Raw genomic sequence first — 19333 nt, 5'->3', positions numbered from 1 at the left:
ACAGATGTGCTACTTTGTACCCTATGTACATTTGTGAAAAATGAGGATGTGTGCCCTTTTTTGAATGAATTTGTTTCCCAGGGTTACTGTAACAAGTTACCACAAATATAGTGGCTTAAAAAAAAACAGAAATTTTGGCTAGCTTCAAAATGATGAGAGATAATTAATGCTGGTGAGGCTATGGAGAAAAGGGAACATTTGTGTACTGTTGGTGGGAATAAACTGGTAGAGTCAATATGGAAAACAGTATGGAGGCTACTCAAGAAATTAAAAACTATAGAACTACCATATGATACAGCAATTCTACATCTGGGAGTATATCCGGAGAAAATGAAAACACGATGTCAAAGAGATATCTGCACCTCCATGTCCATAATCTACAATAGCCAAAGCATGGAAATAACCTAAGCATCCATATGGAGGAATGGATAAAGATGTGATACACACACACACACACACACACACACACACACACACACACACACTGAAATATTATAAACCATAAAGGAAGAAAATTCTACCATTTAAAAAATATTTTTAATGTTTATTTATTTTTGAGGGAGAGAGAGACAGACAGACCAAAGAGACATAGAATCCAAAACAGGCTCCAGACTCTGGGAGATTATGACCTGAGCCGAAGTCAGATGCTTAACCGTCTGAGCCAGCCAGGTGCCCCCAAAATTGTGCCATTTATGACAACATAGATAGATCCGGAGGGCATTATGCTAAGTGAAGTAAGTCAGACAGAGGAAGACAAACACTGTAGGCTCTCACTTGTATGTGGAATATTTAAAAAACAAAACCAAATAAAACCTAACTCAGACAAAAAGAGACCAGAGGTAGGGAGTAGAGGGAGACAGAATTGGATGAAAATAGTCAAAAGGTACAAAGGTCTAGTTATAAGTTAAATAAGTACTCTGGAGGCAATATGCAACGTGATGACTGTAGGTAACATTGCTGTATGATATAAATGACAGTTGTTAAGAGAGTAAATCAAATCCTGCAAGTTCTCCTCACAATGAAAACATCTTTTTCTTTTCTCTCTCTCTCTCTCTCTCTCTCTCTCTCTCTCTCTCTCTCTCTCCATATATATATATATATATATATATATGTATATATATATATATGTGTGTGTGTGTGTGTGTATACATATATATAAAATATATATATGATGAATGTTAACTTGTACTCATTTCATGACATATATAAGTCAAATCATTATGCTATACAGCTTGAACTTATACAGTGTTGTGTGTCAATCATATGTCAGTAAAACTAGGAAGGAAAAAAAGTAGAAACAAAAACAAAAACCCAGAAATTTATTCTCTCACAGTCCAAAATCAAGCTATACTCCCTCTGAAGGCTTTAGGGAAGACTCTTGACTTGACTTTTCTAGTTTCTGGTACCTCCTGGATTTTCTTGGTATTTCATGGTTTGTAGACACATTTCTTTAAGTCTCTACCTGTCTTCACATGGTTTTCTCCTCTGTGTTTTTTTAGTTCTCGGTCCCAAATCTTCCTCTTCATTCTTTTATGAGGATAACAATCACTGAATTTTAGATCCACTCAAAACACAAGATGATCTCATCTCAAGATTCTTAATTTCATTACATCTGCAAAGATCCTCCTTCCAAATAAGATCACATTCACAGAAACCAGGGGTTGGGACTTTGGACATATTTTTGAGGGTACACAATTCATGGGTGAATTGTGCATGAATATGTGTCATGATTTAATTTTTTTTAAGTTTTTAAGAAAAGAAATGGTAAATAATTGTTTTTAATGGGGTAATCTGAGTTTTTGTGACAAAAGTTCTATAGATTAGGGAGAGAAAAAAAATTGTACAAATTTGCCACCCTGTGAGGGAGAAATTCTTGATCAGTCTTGAAAAATGTCTTCGCTAATTATGATTCTGAAAAAATTTTTTCAAATAAGGTTTTCAAAGGACATTTGAATGGTTTTGTTTTCTTTTTTTGAGAGGAAGCTAATGAGAACAGTGTCATATTCATGTATAGAGAGAGTACCTTTTAAAAAACTAAAGAGGTTTTTTTTGGTATTTCCAAATGCAGGACTCTATTAAAATATCGAAAAACATATTTTTGTGTGTTCATTCACACTGTTACACATGGTAATCTCTTGGGGTTTGTTTTGCTTTTGTCAATTATCAATAATTAAATCATTGCTATTATTGAGATTTGGGCCTTGGGACTACTGTGATTCTCAACTTTGTTCTGGTTTGCAGTTGGGTGAGCATTCAGGTCATAAAAGGCATATTATACCTAACACTTGGCCCTGGCACCTTTGTGTTTTAGTATGACATGTAGCTTATGAGCAACTTTATTGGGGTCTCATTTCATGCATCAGTTAAGTAAACATGTAAATGAAGTAATCCTTTCTTCTTAAGAATGACGCTTGACTCAATATATTAAAAGTTATTTGAGTTCCCAAGTATAAAAAGGCCTGATAAGTTGTAGTAGTTCTGTGAAAAGCTGTTCTGGTAGGAGAACATACAAATTTAAGAATTCAGACAATAGCTTTATTCAGAAGACTAAAAGCTTCTTAGAAGCCTATTTTCTGGACCCTAATGCTATTCTGCAACCTTTCTTTTTTTCCCCTCTCTCCTTGGATAATGCTATCTGTTAAGAAATAGATGGCAAAGCTTTGATTCATCACCTTCTCAAATTGTTTCCACTATATAAAACATGTCTTCAAAACTAAATTTTGGAAGCTTTTATATGCCCAGTTGCATGAACGTTTTGAATAAGCCCTGATTATTCACCAGGGAGTATATCTTAAAAAACAAAAAGCAATTTTTTTCTGCGCTTTCTTTTATGGGCATTAAAAAAAGTAATTTAACAGTCATTTTTAAATTGATTGGAGTTCATCCAGAAAATCATTACTTGGAAAAAAGTTAAAAATTAAGTAAATCCAACTTTTGAAATTTTTCACAAAGTTCTTTTTATACTTTTAAAGTAGTAAAAGGCCAAGTATTTTGTAAAGTGTCCACACAAATTCTATTACTGATCTTTCATCATAGCATGGAATAGTAGTTACACTCAAGACATGAAGGAAAAATATGCTTCAGGGTTTGGCTGGGAAATAACTGACATACAACAGAATCACTCACCCTAGTAGTTTTTCACTGTGGGCGCCAGGCAGGGTGTCAGTCTGTGGAGGGGCAAGCTGGTGCCTCATTCAGCTCTGCCCTCCTAATAAGATCAGCCTGACACAAAGCTGCAATTATTCTGTAATGACATCACTACCACCCTGCCCTTTTGCCTGTATTTAAATGAGTTATTCTTATGTTGTATAATGGGAGATTTCAACTTCAAGTCTGGGCAATGAAAGTCAGTGTGAGTTCTGTGTCATGTTTTCATCTGGCTTTTTTTTTTTTTTTTTTTTTTTTTTTTACCTTTTGGTGATGCTTCGAACACAGACCTAGAGTACTGAAAGCATTTTCTAACATGAAGTGTCAAGTCCTCCCAGGGAATTAATCACCTGCCTAATCAACTAAAAAGTGTCACAATTTTGCATAGTGCATAAAGGATTACCCAAATTAAGTCCCAAGATATCTATTCCCTATTCTCTTGGAGATGGCACAGATGTTTTCAATGTTTAAATAGAAAAGAAAAAATAAAACTAGGATTGCTGGAATTTATAAAATTGGAATCCAGATTACAGGACTCACAATTGCAGCAACCACTTTCAGCCCTTGGGATTTTTTTTTCTTTTTGAACCTCATAAGATTATTTGATTATGTCTTATGTCTCACAAGTAACTAAAGCTCTTTGAGGGCAAGGCTAATGTTTATTTCATCTTTTAATCTCTCGTAGCTCTTCCACACTACCTTGCACTTGATAGGCATTTATTAGTGTGTGCTGAATGCATGTAATACATGCAGAATGTTGTCACATAGAGACATTTATTAACATACTTGTCATCTACATACAGAGCAGGCCCGGTCGCTTTTTCTCTCTTACTCTTTTTAAAGTTTTTAATGGCTTTAAGGGGGAAAAGTAAGAAGGAAATATTTGAGTCAGGCTATAGTAGCCATCTGCTTTTCTTAGCTACCATGTCTCATTCTTCTTCCCTATTTTTCTCCCAGCCACAGTGGAACAATGAAGCTGAAGGGAAACTAGACAATCTCTCAGTTCGCTTCTGTATTTTAGAACTCTCTCTTTCCCTCATCTAGATTTCACTCTCTCACACTATAAACTAGCTTCCTGGCAAGAATCTAATCTGTATCTGTTCCTGAGTGTCCTGTTCCATAGTCTTCTCCACCAGGACAAGAGTCTACAAAAGGTGCCAAGCTGATATCAGAGTCGAATACTCAGATTGGCCCCTATTGAATTAATCAACTGTGGCCAGGAGGCTGGGACATTAGATGGTTAATTTTAAATATTTATCTTTGAGAGAGAGACAGAGCAGGAGTGAGGAGGGACAGAGAGACACACACACATAGAATCGGAAGTAGGCTCCAGGCTCTGAGTTTTCAGCACAGGGCCTGACGGGGGGCTAGAACATGACCTGAGCTGAAGTCAGATGCTCAACTGACTGAGCCACCCAGGCGCTCCTAGATGGTTCATTTTAAATCTGATGTTCATTCTTGGACCAGTCAGCGATGGTGCCAATGTCAGTGTCACTGAAAAACATGGTAGCACCTTCTGAAATCCTTGGTTGGAGTAAGATAGGTGCCAAAAGAAGGTAGTTGCTTATGGTGAAATGGAAGGGTGAAATTAAATGATAGGTAAGGTGTCTCATACCTACCAACTATATATTTTGATTTATCACTATAGCAGTCAAATATTAGAAAGTCATAATTAATTTTGTGCAGGTTCCCCTGAACTCAACAGCTTGATCAAGGATCGAACAGATTTTTCTAGCAGGAAATACAATATATAACCACTTACTACATACACTATATCAGAATAGAGAATAAACGCTATCACTGGAAACCTGGAAGCATGTTTAAATACTGAAAAATAGGGGCGCCTGGGTGGCGTAGTCGGTTAAGCGTCCGACTTCAGCCAGGTCACGATCTCGCAGTCTGTGAGTTCGAGCCCCGCGTCGGGCTCTGGGCTGATGGCTCGGAGCCTGGAGCCTGTTTCGGATTCTGTGTCTCCCTCTCTCTCTGCCCCTCCCCTGTTCATGCTCTGTCTCTCTCTGTCTCAAAAATCAATAAACGTTAAAAAAATTTTTTTTAAATAAAATAAAATAAAAAAAAATAAAATGAGAACGTTACCTTTGTGTTGTATCACTAGATGGAAAAGACCATCTTGGAAAAGACATTAAAATGGACATTCACTAGGATAAACTGTATAGAACCCTCAGGATCCTGACTCTTCCCTCATAAAAGGGTGTATCCAGTCTAATGCCACTTAATTATCTTTATATTTTTATAAGATACAAATTTTCATTAACTCTAAGGCCTTAAAAAAAATCTCCTCATAACATTCTGTAGTATATTATGGGCTCCGTTCTGAGGAAATGTAGTATTGGATTCCATTGATGACAGTGGGTGTGGTCTTTGTTGTTGCTATTGATTCAGTTGTGCTAATCTCTGTCCCTTTAAAGATCCAAACAATAACTTAAGAATAGAGAGTTTCAAGAAGACATGGAATCGTGAGAAATGATGAAGTCAGCAAGCTTCCTAAAGTTGCAGTACTTGGGGCGCCTGGGTGGCGCAGTCGGTTAAGCGTCCGACTTCAGCCAGGTCACGATCTCGCGGTCCGTGAGTTCGAGCCCCGCGTCGGGCTCTGGGCTGATGGCTCAGAGCCTGGAGCCTGTTTCCGATTCTGTGTCTCCCTCTCTCTCTGCCCCTCCCCCGTTCATGCTCTGTCTCTCTCTGTCCCAAAAATAAAATAAACGTTGAAAAAAAAAAAAAAAAGGAAAAAAAAAAGAAAAAAAAAAGAGAAAAAAAAATAAAGTTGCAGTACTTGAGGAAAGTTGTCAAATATGCATTATCATTCATCTGCCATGGTCCTGCTGTATCCTGTGTAAACTTGCTAAGTGTACAACTCCTTGGCCATTTTTCTTTCCATCTTTATGTGTTCATATTCTCAGAAGTAATGTCAAATACACCTCTGGCATGCTGAACAGTTCTAAACTGGATGATGACTTGTTTCTTTTACGTCTTCCCTGAGAGCCTAGTGTTTAAAGAAACAAAAATCGCCAGTGGAAAGTCAGTGTTACCTGACTTACTTCCATACTTCTTAGTTAAACTTCTCCCAGAGTAAGGAATTATGAGTTCCTGGAGCAGCACATGTGTTTCTTTCTTAATATCACTCTCAGTTTCATGATTTGAACTGTCTGCAGTTCTCTGAAGAGGAAGAGACATCCATATAAATAGCACAGTCCTAGAAACTAGACTGCGGACAAGTACTGGAAAGGAAATAGTGAAAATTCTAGCAGTCAGTTAGTTCCTTTTCAGGCCAATGTGTTTGTTAAGCAGATTGTGAACTTTGGCTAATTATAGTATTAATCTCATTTCTTTTTTTTTTTTTTTAAGTTTATTTCTTTATTTGAGAGAGAGCTTGAGCTGGAGAGGGGCAGAGAGAGAGAAGTAGAGAAAGAATCCCAGGTGGGCTCCACACCACCAGTGCAGAGCCTGAATGGGGAACTTGATTTCACGAACCAAGAGACTATGACCTGAGCGAAATCAAGAGTTGGATGCTCAACTGACTGAGCCACCCTCATGCCCCTGGTGAGTGGGGGAGGGACACAGAGAGAGAGAGAGAGAGAGAGAGAGAGAAAGAGAGAGAGAGAGAGAGAGAGAGAGAGAGAGAGAGAATCCCAAGCAAACTCCACAATGACAGCTCGATCTCACTAAACATGAGATTATGACGTGAGCCAAAATCAAGAGTTGGACATTTAACTGGCTGGGCCATCCAGGTATCCCAGTATTAATCTCATTTCTAAAATCTTTGATTTTTTTCCTTTTCTTTTTTTTTTTTTTTTTTTTTTTTTGGCCCTTGAGGTCAACTGTCAGTGATGTCCACCAGAGTGTGAATGTAAGAGGCAACTGCCATAGCAAACCATCTTTAGCCAGATCTCCACCATGCCCTTGTTCAACTTGCCTGCCTCTGAAATTATCATATCTCCCCCTTATCATAATCATGCCTTCTTATATCTTCTGTTGACCCCCACCCCTTATTCTCAGTGTCATTGATAGTGAAGGGATTGTGGAAAATAGGAAATGGTAAAAACTAATTAACAGTATCCATTCAAGTAATTTTATTTTGTGTCTCCTTGCAGTTCCTATAAATGAGAACACCATTGTGTTTGTTCTAATTCTTTGTTAAAAGATAATGAAATTTTAAAAATCAATAAAATTAAAAAGAATTAGAAAAGTTATATCATGACAGCATATCTTCAAATATATAATAATAATTATATAGAAAAAATATAAATTCTTTTATCATAAAATACTTTAAAGTCCTTTAAAATTAAAGGAATAACAACAAACACAAATATGCCCAATACCCAGATTTGTAAAATCTAAACATTGTCCCATAATTGTTTATTCTTCATAAGAAATAAAACCCTATTAGGATTTTTTTAGAGCCCCCAAATGAGGAAATCTCTTCCTCACTTGAGGTTAGAACTAACTGGGAAATGACAAAGAATGGGAATGGAGCATAGCTGATGAATGAAATTCCTATTAACCCTTAGACAAAGCTCACTTACCCTCCACCACCAGCTCAGAGCCTGACAAATAGAAGAAAGCATTATTTAGTTTTTGTTTTTGTTTTTCTGTGGGGAAGGTTCACTTCAAAGAGAAAATGAGTAAGAGAAGACTGGACTACCCATATAGCTTCTCTTTTCAAACTCACCAATTATTCAAGTGTGAAAGGAGGGTGGGATATATAGATACAGACAAGAAGTTTACAGGTCATGGAAGTCCCTCCACATAGAAGAAAACATCAGGATTGGGAAGTAAGCATTTTCTTCTAAAAATATATAAAGTTAAAACCACAATTTTATTTCCTTTTGGATCCTATTCTCTTCCTTCTCTTGCCCCCAGCCCAGAGGTAACCTTTACCTGAATTTCAGGATCCTTGTATGTAACAAGTACTTAGTCTCCAGAATTGTGATTCTAAGTACCAACATGCTTCCATTTAAGGAAAATATTGGCTGCCAGTTCTTGGGGATTTTGATTATAACATCTGTATTTATTTCAATTACAAGATATTCTAGGAGACTGATGGAAAGAATGTAAAAGATGCTGCTGCTAGATAGGAATAGAGTTTGGATTCAAGGACGTTACTGCTCAACTAATGTTCTCAGTGCTGAAAGATCATCATGGTGTTAGCAACAACAATTATAACTAAGGAAACAAAATTTAGAGCTATCTCAAAACAGAAAAGAAAGCATCATTAAGTTATCTCTTCCCTCTGAAAAGAAAACATGCATTTTATTGACCCTTGCCTTCTGAAATATTTCAACATTCCAAGGCTACTGAGATTTTTCTTCATCTCTTATAAACAAACCCAGTGTCCTTTAAAATACTTTCTGATTTATTTTCCATTTTTTTTTCAGGCGAGTAACAAATAATATGCATTTGGCTTCCATTATTTTCTCTTGATAAACTGAACAAGTTTTAAATTGAGCGCAGGTACCAAAAGGCTTTTGAATAAAGAGAACGTTTGGTAATGAATGATTAAATGAAAACTAGTTATAATAATTAGCTAGGAATGGAGAGAAAAATTGTAAAGAATCACTTTTGTTTAAGTGATAGTGTATTATTAGGGACATCTAGGAAAATGAGCCTACATAGTACGTGAGAATCAATAATGCATCTCTTAGTGCCTACAATTTGAAATTGCCAATTAAAACAACTGGGTAACTCAACGATGAGCAATTGTTTTCTTTTTTTTTTTTTTTCAACGTTTATTTATTTTTGGGACAGAGAGAGACAGAGCATGAACGGGGAAGGGGCAGAGAGAGAGGGAGACACAGAATCAGAAACAGGCTCCAGGCTCTGAGCCATCAGCCCAGAGCCTGACGCGGGGCTCGAACTCACGGAACGCGAGATCGTGACCTGAGCTGAAGTCGGACGCTTAACCGACTGCGCCACCCAGGCGCCCCGCAATTGTTTTCTTAATAGACTTTGTTTTTGGTCGGGGTATACTGTTAGAGTTTGCATAGTATTTAATTTTGTTACTTAGCTTCATGAAGCCCTTAATTTATTAATGGTAATGATTGACTACTTGTGTGTTAAACCAGAAAGTATTTAGATAACCTTATTCCATCAAAAGAGAAATGTTATAAATCTGTATACTTTGCCTCCTGCTTCTGAGCAATATGGCAAACAAAAAAATGAAAGAGTAAGGCAAGTTAAATCTAATACCCCTTTGTGGTCTACAGCAAAATAAAATATGGGCCGACTTCATTTTATGTGTTGACTGTGTTCTTAAAATCCTTGCGTAAAAATCAAGACATTTTTAAAAGGCCAGGCATGCTCCCTCTTTGAAAAAATACTACAGTCGATTCAAAGTACCAGTAATTATTTTCCAATCTAAATAATCACAACTTAATTTAACTGATTTTTTTCACATACTGGAATTTTTCCATTCATTTCTATTTCATTTTTTTGTTACACATACAGTGTGTTTTCACTTAAACTATTTTATTTCCAAACTACAAGTTGTGCAATTAAGAGAGAATGGCTTTTGGTTCTTTTTATACCAGGTATACATTAGGTAACTGGATAATCCTTTTTCACGTTTTGAGATGCTGTTGGTTCAATCTCAGAATCACATCTTTCCCAGATACCATATGCATTGTGTCTATTGATGCCTGAGGAGAAAACCTGAATAAAAAGTTGTACTTTTATTTACAGATTTTATCAATGCATTATATTAACTTACATACAGTTTCTTCCCTGTGATATATATGAGCCAATGCCACATTGCCGGTCCTGAGGTTATTTTTGCTAGTGTGCGCAAGATGTAGTTTCATAGATTGGGAAAGCAAAGAGGTAGTATACACAGTGAAATGAATTATTTTAAACGTCCTAACTGACATTGGAGTTATTAAACACACAAACAAACAAAGTAGAATTCACTGTCTCAGTGAAGCAATAAAAGTACCTGAAGTAGTAACCACATCTCTCACATTTATACATGTGTAAAGATTTGAGAAGCCGATAGACATGTGTATGGATTTGAGAAGCCAACACCTAAGCCATCCAGAAAAATTGTCCTGTTGAATCTATAGGAGAATCAATAATGGAACCTGATAGTGCCTGGATTTGGAAATTGCCAGTTAAAACTACTAGGTACATTGAAAACTATTTATTTTACGGTACGTACTACCTCTTTGCTTTCCTGGCCCTCAAAAGTATCTGTTGTACATCCTAACAAAAACAACCTTACTGTCTCACTGAGAAGAAATTATATGTAAGCTAATAAAATCCACTTAAAAGTTTTCATTAACAAAAGTGCAACTCTCATTCATACTTTTATGCATCCAAAGACTTTGTATCTCCCATTTCTGAGTAAATACTTGAATAGTATGCAACCCTGCTCGCTCTGAAGTGTAGTACGCCTTTCCCCATGCAGCGCTGCATGCTGTGTAGCCACAGAAATTCATGAGTTCAGCTCCCAGGATGCCAGGGCAGCTGGAGAAGAGTTCTGTGCTCACGTTGCTTGCACAAACACATGAGCCTTGTTTCCCACAGTGAGGTCCAGGGACCCCTGAGGTCCTGCAGCTTTTTTATCCTGTAAAACACAGAGCCAGAAGATGATGCTGATAGGGTGGAGGCGTTGGGAGACTAAGACTGTTTAAGAATTTCAGGAGAAGGGACAGTCTGAGAGGAGCTGGCAGAGCAGGCAATTATTTGTGGTGGGAGGATATGGGAAAAGAGCAGATGTCTGTAGATACTACAAAGGAAAATAAACACTGTGGAAGAACAAACTTATGTAGAAAAATTTAAAAGGGGGATTTTTAACAAAGAATGTTTGGGAAACACTCCATTGGAGTTTTAATATTCTGGGCAGCACTTACAAAAGGGTATAAGTTCTTACAGCCAGAATGACCTTTATATGAGAAATCTTCATTTCTCTGTTTATTCCATCCTGTTTCATTTAACAAACTTGTATTAAACACCTACTATGTGCCAAGAATTAGCCCTCCTTGTCTCCTTCCCACCAGCCATATACAGATACACATAAACACACACTCACTTTGAAGTTCAAATACCATTTGTATTAACTGGAGGCCCACAGGACGTTAGCACTAAAGTCAGAACAATTCACTCACTACAGCAAGCTGAAGTTAAAAAGCAGCCCCCCGGGATGAAACTTGGAAAATGCTTGAACATCGAGGTGTTTATTTGGATTGGCTTTTCTGGACTTGCTGATACTGGTAGATATCTTTCTGACATGTTGCATCATTTCTGATGAAAGAGCTCTGAATTGTGGGACTGATGGAGCCAGACTTTCCTCTTACATAACTGTATAGGGAAGTTTCAATTATTTGGAGGCAGTGAGTTAGATCTGATATTTTTTCCAGAAAATATGGATTCCTGTATTTGAGACCATGATGCCATTTCCAAACATTTGTGTTGATTCTATATCAAGGCTCTAATGTTGTTTGTTTCATTCTATTTTTATTTTCTGTGTCTTCACCATTGGAGTTCTTTGTCTTGTCCTTCTCCATATTGCAGTGCTGTAAAAATAATCATCTCATATTTCAAATCAACTAGAATTATGTTGTACTGTAATATTTTTGGACAGATCCAGTTACACTACTAATTAAATTTTATCTTTTAAGGTAATCATGTACACCAAAATTGAGATCCAACTCGCTTGGCCACCAAGAGCATGCACTAATAAAAATTTCAGATTTATAGCACAGATATTATAAAGATGTTTCATTATATATTACAAGTGAGGAAAAAGGCTTTCAACTTTTCCACTAAATTTATCATTAAAGTGTTTTTCCTCCAACCCCCTGAAGTGTCTCAAAGTTGACTATATTTTATTTGAATTTAGGGAGAAAGAAAAGTAAATTTGAAGTGATATGAAATACCTATTGTATCACATCATTAGTTACAGTGAGCATATATAATTTTCGGAGTTTATATCCACTTGAGCTGGGGTGGATAAACTCTTTCCACCAAGAGGCTGTAGCACAGCAAGAGATACAAGAAGGACCCAGGATGTACCAACATTGAGGTTTGGGGAGGATGGGGACTCTGCAGCTCTGCACACACAGGTTGCACTGGCTAGGTATATCATCTGATTCTCAGGTGGCTCAAGGCTGTGACTATTAGTATGGCTTGAGTATACTGAAAGAGTCACTTCAGGCTTATCCTGTCCTTGGAATACACTTGTAATCTTTGAAATAGGTTAGAGGAGAGTAGATTGGCATTGATGTAAGAGAAGTCTTGACTTGCTGTTGGCTCAAAACCTGGGTGGTATCATAAATATTCTTGAGGGTCTGAGATGAGAACCCAAGAGCTCTGACTGGAAGGACAAGAATCATCTACACTCTTCCTCCTCGGCCAGCTCTTTCACCTGGAAGGCTTGATGCCCTCATCTTAGATTTTATTTGCACATGTCATTGCAGCCAGTTTGGAAACAGGAAATTGTTTTTGGAAATGAGTCAATGAACCCAATGTCCTGCCCCACTGATATAACACATCTGTGTCATTTTTCAAGGTACAAATTGTCATCAGGATTGGGGTGGGGAATCCTCTTCCAAAAGAAAATTCAACTGCCACATGGTAAACTGATTCTTTGGATTCTACTTACAAACACAATTAACTCATTTATTGAGCATTCTCTATTGCTACATACATAAGGTGTATTTCTCACAGCAACCAATACCTATAAAGCGTGCGTGTATAAGCTCATTTTAAATATAAGCTGAGGCTCATAGAAATTAAATCACTTACTGTATTTTGAAAGCAGAAGCACCATCTTTTATGACTCTACCTCTAGGTAGAGTCATATATTCAACCTAAAGTATATATTCAACCTAAAGTAAAATTTTGATGACTATTTGTGGAGTAGTTGAATAAATGTGAATAATTACATACAGAGTATAAACGAAAGGGCTGTGTTTAAGACTAGGTTCATCTATCTCTAAAGATTAGCATCTTTCTATACAATCAAAGAATTGGCTCTAAAAACCATCAACTATAATAACACAATTATTACTATTTCCTATCTTAATATTATGGCATTTCCCTCTTTAAAAACAATAAATATAATGCTAATACCATGATTTCTCCTATTTCCAGATTGGATAAATGTATAAGAAGTTGTTGAAAAAGGCAATAGCATTTTAATATCTATCCCTAGTCACCATTGATTTGATTTTCCCTTTGGCTTAGAATTTTAAATATTCAAAATTCCATTAGCTATTAAATGCTTCAGTCTGGATATTACTAGATCAGAATTTCTGGACCACCCTGTGAAAGACAGACTTTTTTCATTAAGAAGCAAAAAAATCAAACAGGCTGCAGTGACTTTTCTTGGAACTCAGAGGATGTGTGGAGGAAGAAGGTCTTCTTTGACCAGAGAGTCAATGCCCTTGGGAGATGCCCAGACTTTGCCCCCTTCATTCAGCTTTTCCTGCCAGTCCTTATCCTCAAATAATCCAAAGCTACAAGATGATTAAGAGCCCTCATGGCCCATTTGAGAGTTCTCTTGACCTCGATTATTATTTTTACTTTTATTAATCTGACCACCTCAATAGCACTGTTGTCATGGAAAGTCTGTGATTTGACCTCAGAAGACAAATGTTGAAGTCCTGTCTCTGCCACTAACACAGCCTAATGTTAGGCCAATCACTTTACCCCTCTAAGCTCCAGTTTCCTAACACACAAGAAAAGAATAGTCACTGCTGTTTTGCCTAACCTTCACAGTTTATTGTCTAGCTCAATACCTTTTTTATATGAAAATGTTTCTAAGTGGCAAAATGTTTATAAGCAGAAAATACCATACGATTGTAGGTTATTTCTCCCCTCTCTTCCTCTCTTTTTTCTCTTTCTCTCATTTAGTTGTCTTACAAATCAAATTCCATCCTGGGGCAAAGAAATTGTGCAAAATGATTTTTTTAACAAGAGGTACCCTTCAAAACTAACAATCTCATCTTCTTCCTCATCTTTCTTCCTTCTCATAGTCCTTAGATATATTAGGTATATAACACATACAGCCATATTTGAAAGAGAGCAAGCCTTTCTATTTCTTTTCTACCTAAACATGAATGTTTTGACTGAAGTCCCTCATGATGCTCTTTATCTAGAGCTCTGTAGCCATGACTTCTCTCCTCATTCCAATCTTTCTCCTTATCCCCAGTTCCCTAGCTATGACCACTCTAGAAGGGCCTCTTCCCCAATTTTGCCCCTCAGGAGATGTAATTACATGAACTAATAGTAGCCTCTCTTCTAGACCCATCTTTGCATCACCTTCTATCCCTTTTCAGTTTTAGGGATAAGATGTAGATATTGAATTCAGGTGAATGTTTGGGAATCCTGGGGAAACGTGGGCAAATTTCTCCGCTATCCTGAGCCTCTGACTCTCCATTTGTACAGTGGTGATAATAACACTATTTCATTGTAGGGCCTGGGACAAATTATATGAGAAGGAGCATGTGAAGAGCAACACATAATAAGTATGCAATGTTGTGCTTATTAAGGGAAAAATCCCCCTTTTGCTGCTGCATGGAAATCAGAATTTCATTTTGACATCTAACTATTGTCTATGTTTTATTTACCATCATTTTCATCTTATATGACTGCTTAAGCCACCTCAGTTTTGTTTTGTTTTTGTTTTTGTTTTTTGGCTTTGATGGAGAATAAGTATGATTTTTGCTTTACCTCTGATACAGAAAGTTCCAAGACAACTTAGTATAACAAAACGAACATCGAACTCAAAGCCACGAGAAGCTTTCACTGTTTATGTGCTCCTTTAAATCAAAAGAACAAGATGTAAACTATTTTTTTTATGTCATCTCCTGTGCTTCAGGCTCCTTTGTGCCTTAGCAAACTTGAAAGAGACTGATTTATGATCACTTTGGGCAAATTGCCTGTAGAATTCTGAGGACAGGAAATGAAGAAAAAAAAAAAAGCGCAGCACACACCCCCGGACATTCCACACAACATGTGGAATAAACAGGCCTAAAAAGGAAACCAAAAGCTCTTGGTCTTATATTGAGGAGTATCATGAATGGCCTTTGGGAGAACATACAGTAAGGATAATAAACTTCTGGAAAAATACTTCAAGAGGTGTGAACTTGACCCTGATTAAAGATAATTTCCCCCACCCCCGCCTTTTGTCTAAAGGATGGTGAATACTTTTAAGTTAGGTAAATTATGTTACCTGTATCAACATTATGAAAGAGGGGTACCATATTATAGACTTGTTCCTCTCAAACCTTCACAGGAATCGGACTTCCTGGGGATCTTGTGGGGATGGAGACAGTGATTCAGGAAATCTGAATGGAACCTGAGATTCTGGATCCCTCACAAGCTCTGGGTGATACAAATGCTACTGGTCTGCAGGCCAGTTGTTTCTCCATCATCTTCAACAACATTCTTGGTGGTGGTGTTCTGGTCCTTATCTACGGAAGAGTGAGTTTCACCCAGAACAATTTTGGTCCCAGGGGAATTTGGCGGTGTCTGAAGACACTTTTGATCTTCACAATGCAAGCAGTACTACTGGCATCATGTAGACAAGGACCACACATGCTGCTACAATACACAGGATAGACTTTCATAACAAAGAATTTTCTGACTCTAAATGTCAATAGCACTAGAGGTGAGAAATCCTGTTGTAGACATACTACTTTGTGTATCTCTCATGTCAAAAATAATCTTAGGGCACGTGGGTGGCTCAGTCGACTTTGGTTCAGGTCATGATCTCATAGCTCATGAGTTCAAGCCACACATCGGGCTGTATGCTGACAGATCAGAGCCTTGGAGTCTACTTCAGATTCTCTCTCTCTCTCTCTCTCTCTCTCTCTCTCTCTCTCTCTCTCTCTCTGTCTCTTCCCCACTTGGAGTCTGTGTCTCACTCTCTTTCTCAAATATAAATAAATATTTAAAAATTTAAAAAAATGATCTATTAAAAATTCTAAAAATAAATAAACCAGTGAGAGATAGGTAGGAGACTAAATAGTCTGGAGTAGAGTGAACTGTGTTTAAAACTGTCTTCAAATATATGAAAGGCAATTACGCAGAAGATGGTAACCAGCTGTTCTTCATCACACTTGAAGTATGAGCAGGAAATGTACATAAATGGACCTATGCTACCCATCCATTCTTTTTCTGCATTTTCCACGCCAGCCAGGCAAATCTCTCTATGATATTGTAACCATATTTGTCCCATTTTGCTTCTTACTACTTGCAGAAACCCTCCCAAATCCTTGGGACATATTTTCTTCACACTGCCAAGTTGACTTTCTCCCTCCCTTTAAAAATCTAACTGGAAAATTTCCATCTCCATTAAGTCTTTCTGAACTAAAATGAAGCAGTTGCCAGTTCACTTCTAACTTCAACTGGTACACTTTCTCCTTCAATGTGTTCACTCTACAAATATGTTATTGCCCATCTGTGTACAAGGAAGTGTGCTAGATTGGGGGAAGGGATAAGAAAGATGAGTAAGAGAGTCTCCGCTTTTAAGAAGTTTCTAATCTTGGGGAAGAAAACCACACACAGATAATTACAATGTAAATAAAATAGTATTTAATAATTATTTTCATGAGAGATATTTAAAAGATGAAAGAGAATGGTTTAGTAGTTAAAAGATTATTTCCAGTTGGAAAAATCAAGGACAACTTTATAAATTGGTGTACATAAGTATCCTTTTTCATAAATAAGTATATATAAATATCTTTTTTTTTAAGGACAAAATTTTCTATAAATTAGGTACAACCCTGGGCAAAAAAAGAACTTAATAATGTTAAAATTTGAAGATAATAAATTAGAGTATAGAATGAGTTTGAGTCTGAATTTAGACTATATTTATGAAAGACTTTATAATGAGTAAGAAAAGAGAATTTTTCAGGATATGTGTAGCTATATCATGATTTTAACAAAGGACAGTGAATTTAATCACCTCTGAATGTATTTTATGATGCTTTGTAACTTTATAAGGGAGTGCTCTTTGGAAAGAATTCTTAATTTCATCTAGGAGGGGAATACTTTGTGATTTCACAAGTATACTTTAAAAACTAGTACCAAACATGGAATTTGGCACCATTCAGAACTCTTTTTAGGAGAGAGTCTCACTTGTAAAGTGTTTTCATTATCTGAACTACAAGGAAATGGAAGAGAATTAGCCCTCATTGAATATCTAATATGTGCCAGGCACTGAGTAAACTCTAGCTATGTCATCTAATTTAGATATATCATCGACAGCAACCTATGTGTTTATCACCACCGACAACACTTTAAGGAGATTCTAGCATATTGATTGAGAGGGATGCAGAGCAAATCTCAGGCCTGTTTAGGAAGCCATTTCTGGGTGAAGACAATCAGCTTGCTTTTCCTTTGGAAGCAGCAAGGAGAAAGCTTCCTGTCCTGAGGATTTAAATGGTGATACTTGCGTAGTCAAAACAGGAAAATGAAGTTGTTTACATTTCATTAGTGCCATGATTCCCTGTAGGGCTCATTACTGGAAAGCTATCCGTAACTCCCATTAGGCACAAATAAGCATGACTTTCTGCCAGCTCTCTCACACATCCTGAAATCACAAGCTTTGGGAATGGTATAGCTACTGAATTACTATAGGATTTTGTTCGAATGTCAGTACTTGAGTTCTTTAGCCATGATATTGGTTTAAAGTCAGTAATGCGGTTAATATCATAGACGTTTCTTGCAGTTCTCATTTTTTTGAACATCATCGCTCTTTTTAATAAGAGCACAGTTTTTAATCATGTCTTCCATAATTCAAAACATGATGGAATCTTAGTTAACTCTGTGTAACTGGACTTTTTTTCCCCTCTTAAAGTTGTTTTAGGCTTCTGCGTATCATTCAATGTTGATGTGAAAAATTCAATGACCTTCAGTGGCTCAGTGGAAGACATGTTTGGATATACTGTTCAACAATATGAAAATGAAGAAGGAAAATGGTAAGCTGGTTGATTTTGTTGTGTTGTTTTTTAATTTTCTTCTAAGATAATGGAAAATCTTATTTAGCTACAGTCTGTTTTATGAATGAGACTTCAACAGAATGAATTATGTATGGTAGAAAATGCAGTCTTAATCATTCGGTAATGGAAACTGACCCAGTTAAAAAAAAAAAAAGGAAAATTCCTTGGCAATATTAAAGGAAGTGGTTAGTGATTTCTAAGCCTGTGTTGACCTCAAAGAAGGTCTTTGTCCAAAATAGTCATTGTTCTGTAATTATGTTATTCTGACAAGAGTTCTTTGATTGTTCTCATTTTAGAATAGCTAAAATTCAGCTGCAAGTATTGGGAGCCAGATGAGATCCCAATGAGATCAAAAGGGTTAATATCACAAAATATTATTGGACTAATTTTTTGGTGATTTACTGACCTACTGAGTTTGATTTATAGTTTATAATGAACTTTACTGAATTTCTTTTATACACTTTTAAACCCTTTGATAATAGTTCATTTCACTTTAGGTATGACTTTTAAACCACATTTAACTTGTTGAAAATTACACAAAATTAATATTAAAGCTCTTTTGCTGTATACTTAACGTAATTTTTAGTGTTCCTTTTTTAAATTGGAACTTATAGGAAAAAAAGACCAAGAATTTGTTAAACTTTGCTTCAGTTTAATAACTTAAAGTAAATTAAATTATTCTAGTAACTAAAAGAATAAACAAAAAGGGATTTATATCTCCTAGGAAAACAGTAATCAATCACTCTACTATATTTCACAAATAAAAAGATATGGATTTTTGATGTTTCACTTTATTTTTTACAGTTAATTTGATCATAATTTCCCCAAAATGATCAATAGTAAGAACTTGAGTTCTCACATTTTCTATGTACAGATATTATATCCTAGGTACAAACTAGAATTTTTGGAAGCATTTCAGTCTCTACTTTCCTTACAAATATCTTAGGTGAAAAATCTAATAATAGAGTATGAATTATATGTTCTCTGTCCTTCCTTCCTGTACTCTCACTAACCACTCCATCCCCACCCCTTCTAAGGTTAAATGGGAAAAGTCATCGCTCTAGACACCGATTTTCTCCTGCTGGCATTATGTCTGCAATTCCAGGAGCTCTGCTTCTCAGAGATGAATGTGAGCGGGCAGAGCTTCTCCTTGGACATAAGCTATAACAAACTGAAAGTCAGTATATATTTTTCTTTAAAAAGCTTAACTTTTAAATAAAATATATATG

At 36.5% G+C, this 19333-nt stretch overlaps 1 protein-coding gene across 3 annotated transcripts in view; it reads left to right on the top strand.

The window, feature by feature from the left end:
* Positions 1-19333, top strand: part of ITGA1 (integrin subunit alpha 1) — a 158395-nt gene that overhangs the window by 39799 nt on the left and 99263 nt on the right. For 2 of the 3 annotated variants that reach the window (XM_003981422.5, XM_045037296.1), the window contains exon 2: positions 17963-18083. In XM_003981422.5, coding sequence (XP_003981471.2) covers positions 17963-18083 — 121 coding nt within the window. Of the gene's footprint in view, positions 1-15427; positions 15770-17962; positions 18084-19333 lie in introns of those variants that run through there. The other variant, XM_045037300.1, reaches the window with a different exon arrangement.

The sequence above is a fragment of the Felis catus genome, chromosome A1, assembly GCF_018350175.1.
Source record: "Felis catus isolate Fca126 chromosome A1, F.catus_Fca126_mat1.0, whole genome shotgun sequence".
NCBI classification, from domain to species: Eukaryota; Metazoa; Chordata; class Mammalia; order Carnivora; family Felidae; genus Felis; species Felis catus.
This window is presented reverse-complemented; position numbering and strand designations above follow the sequence as displayed.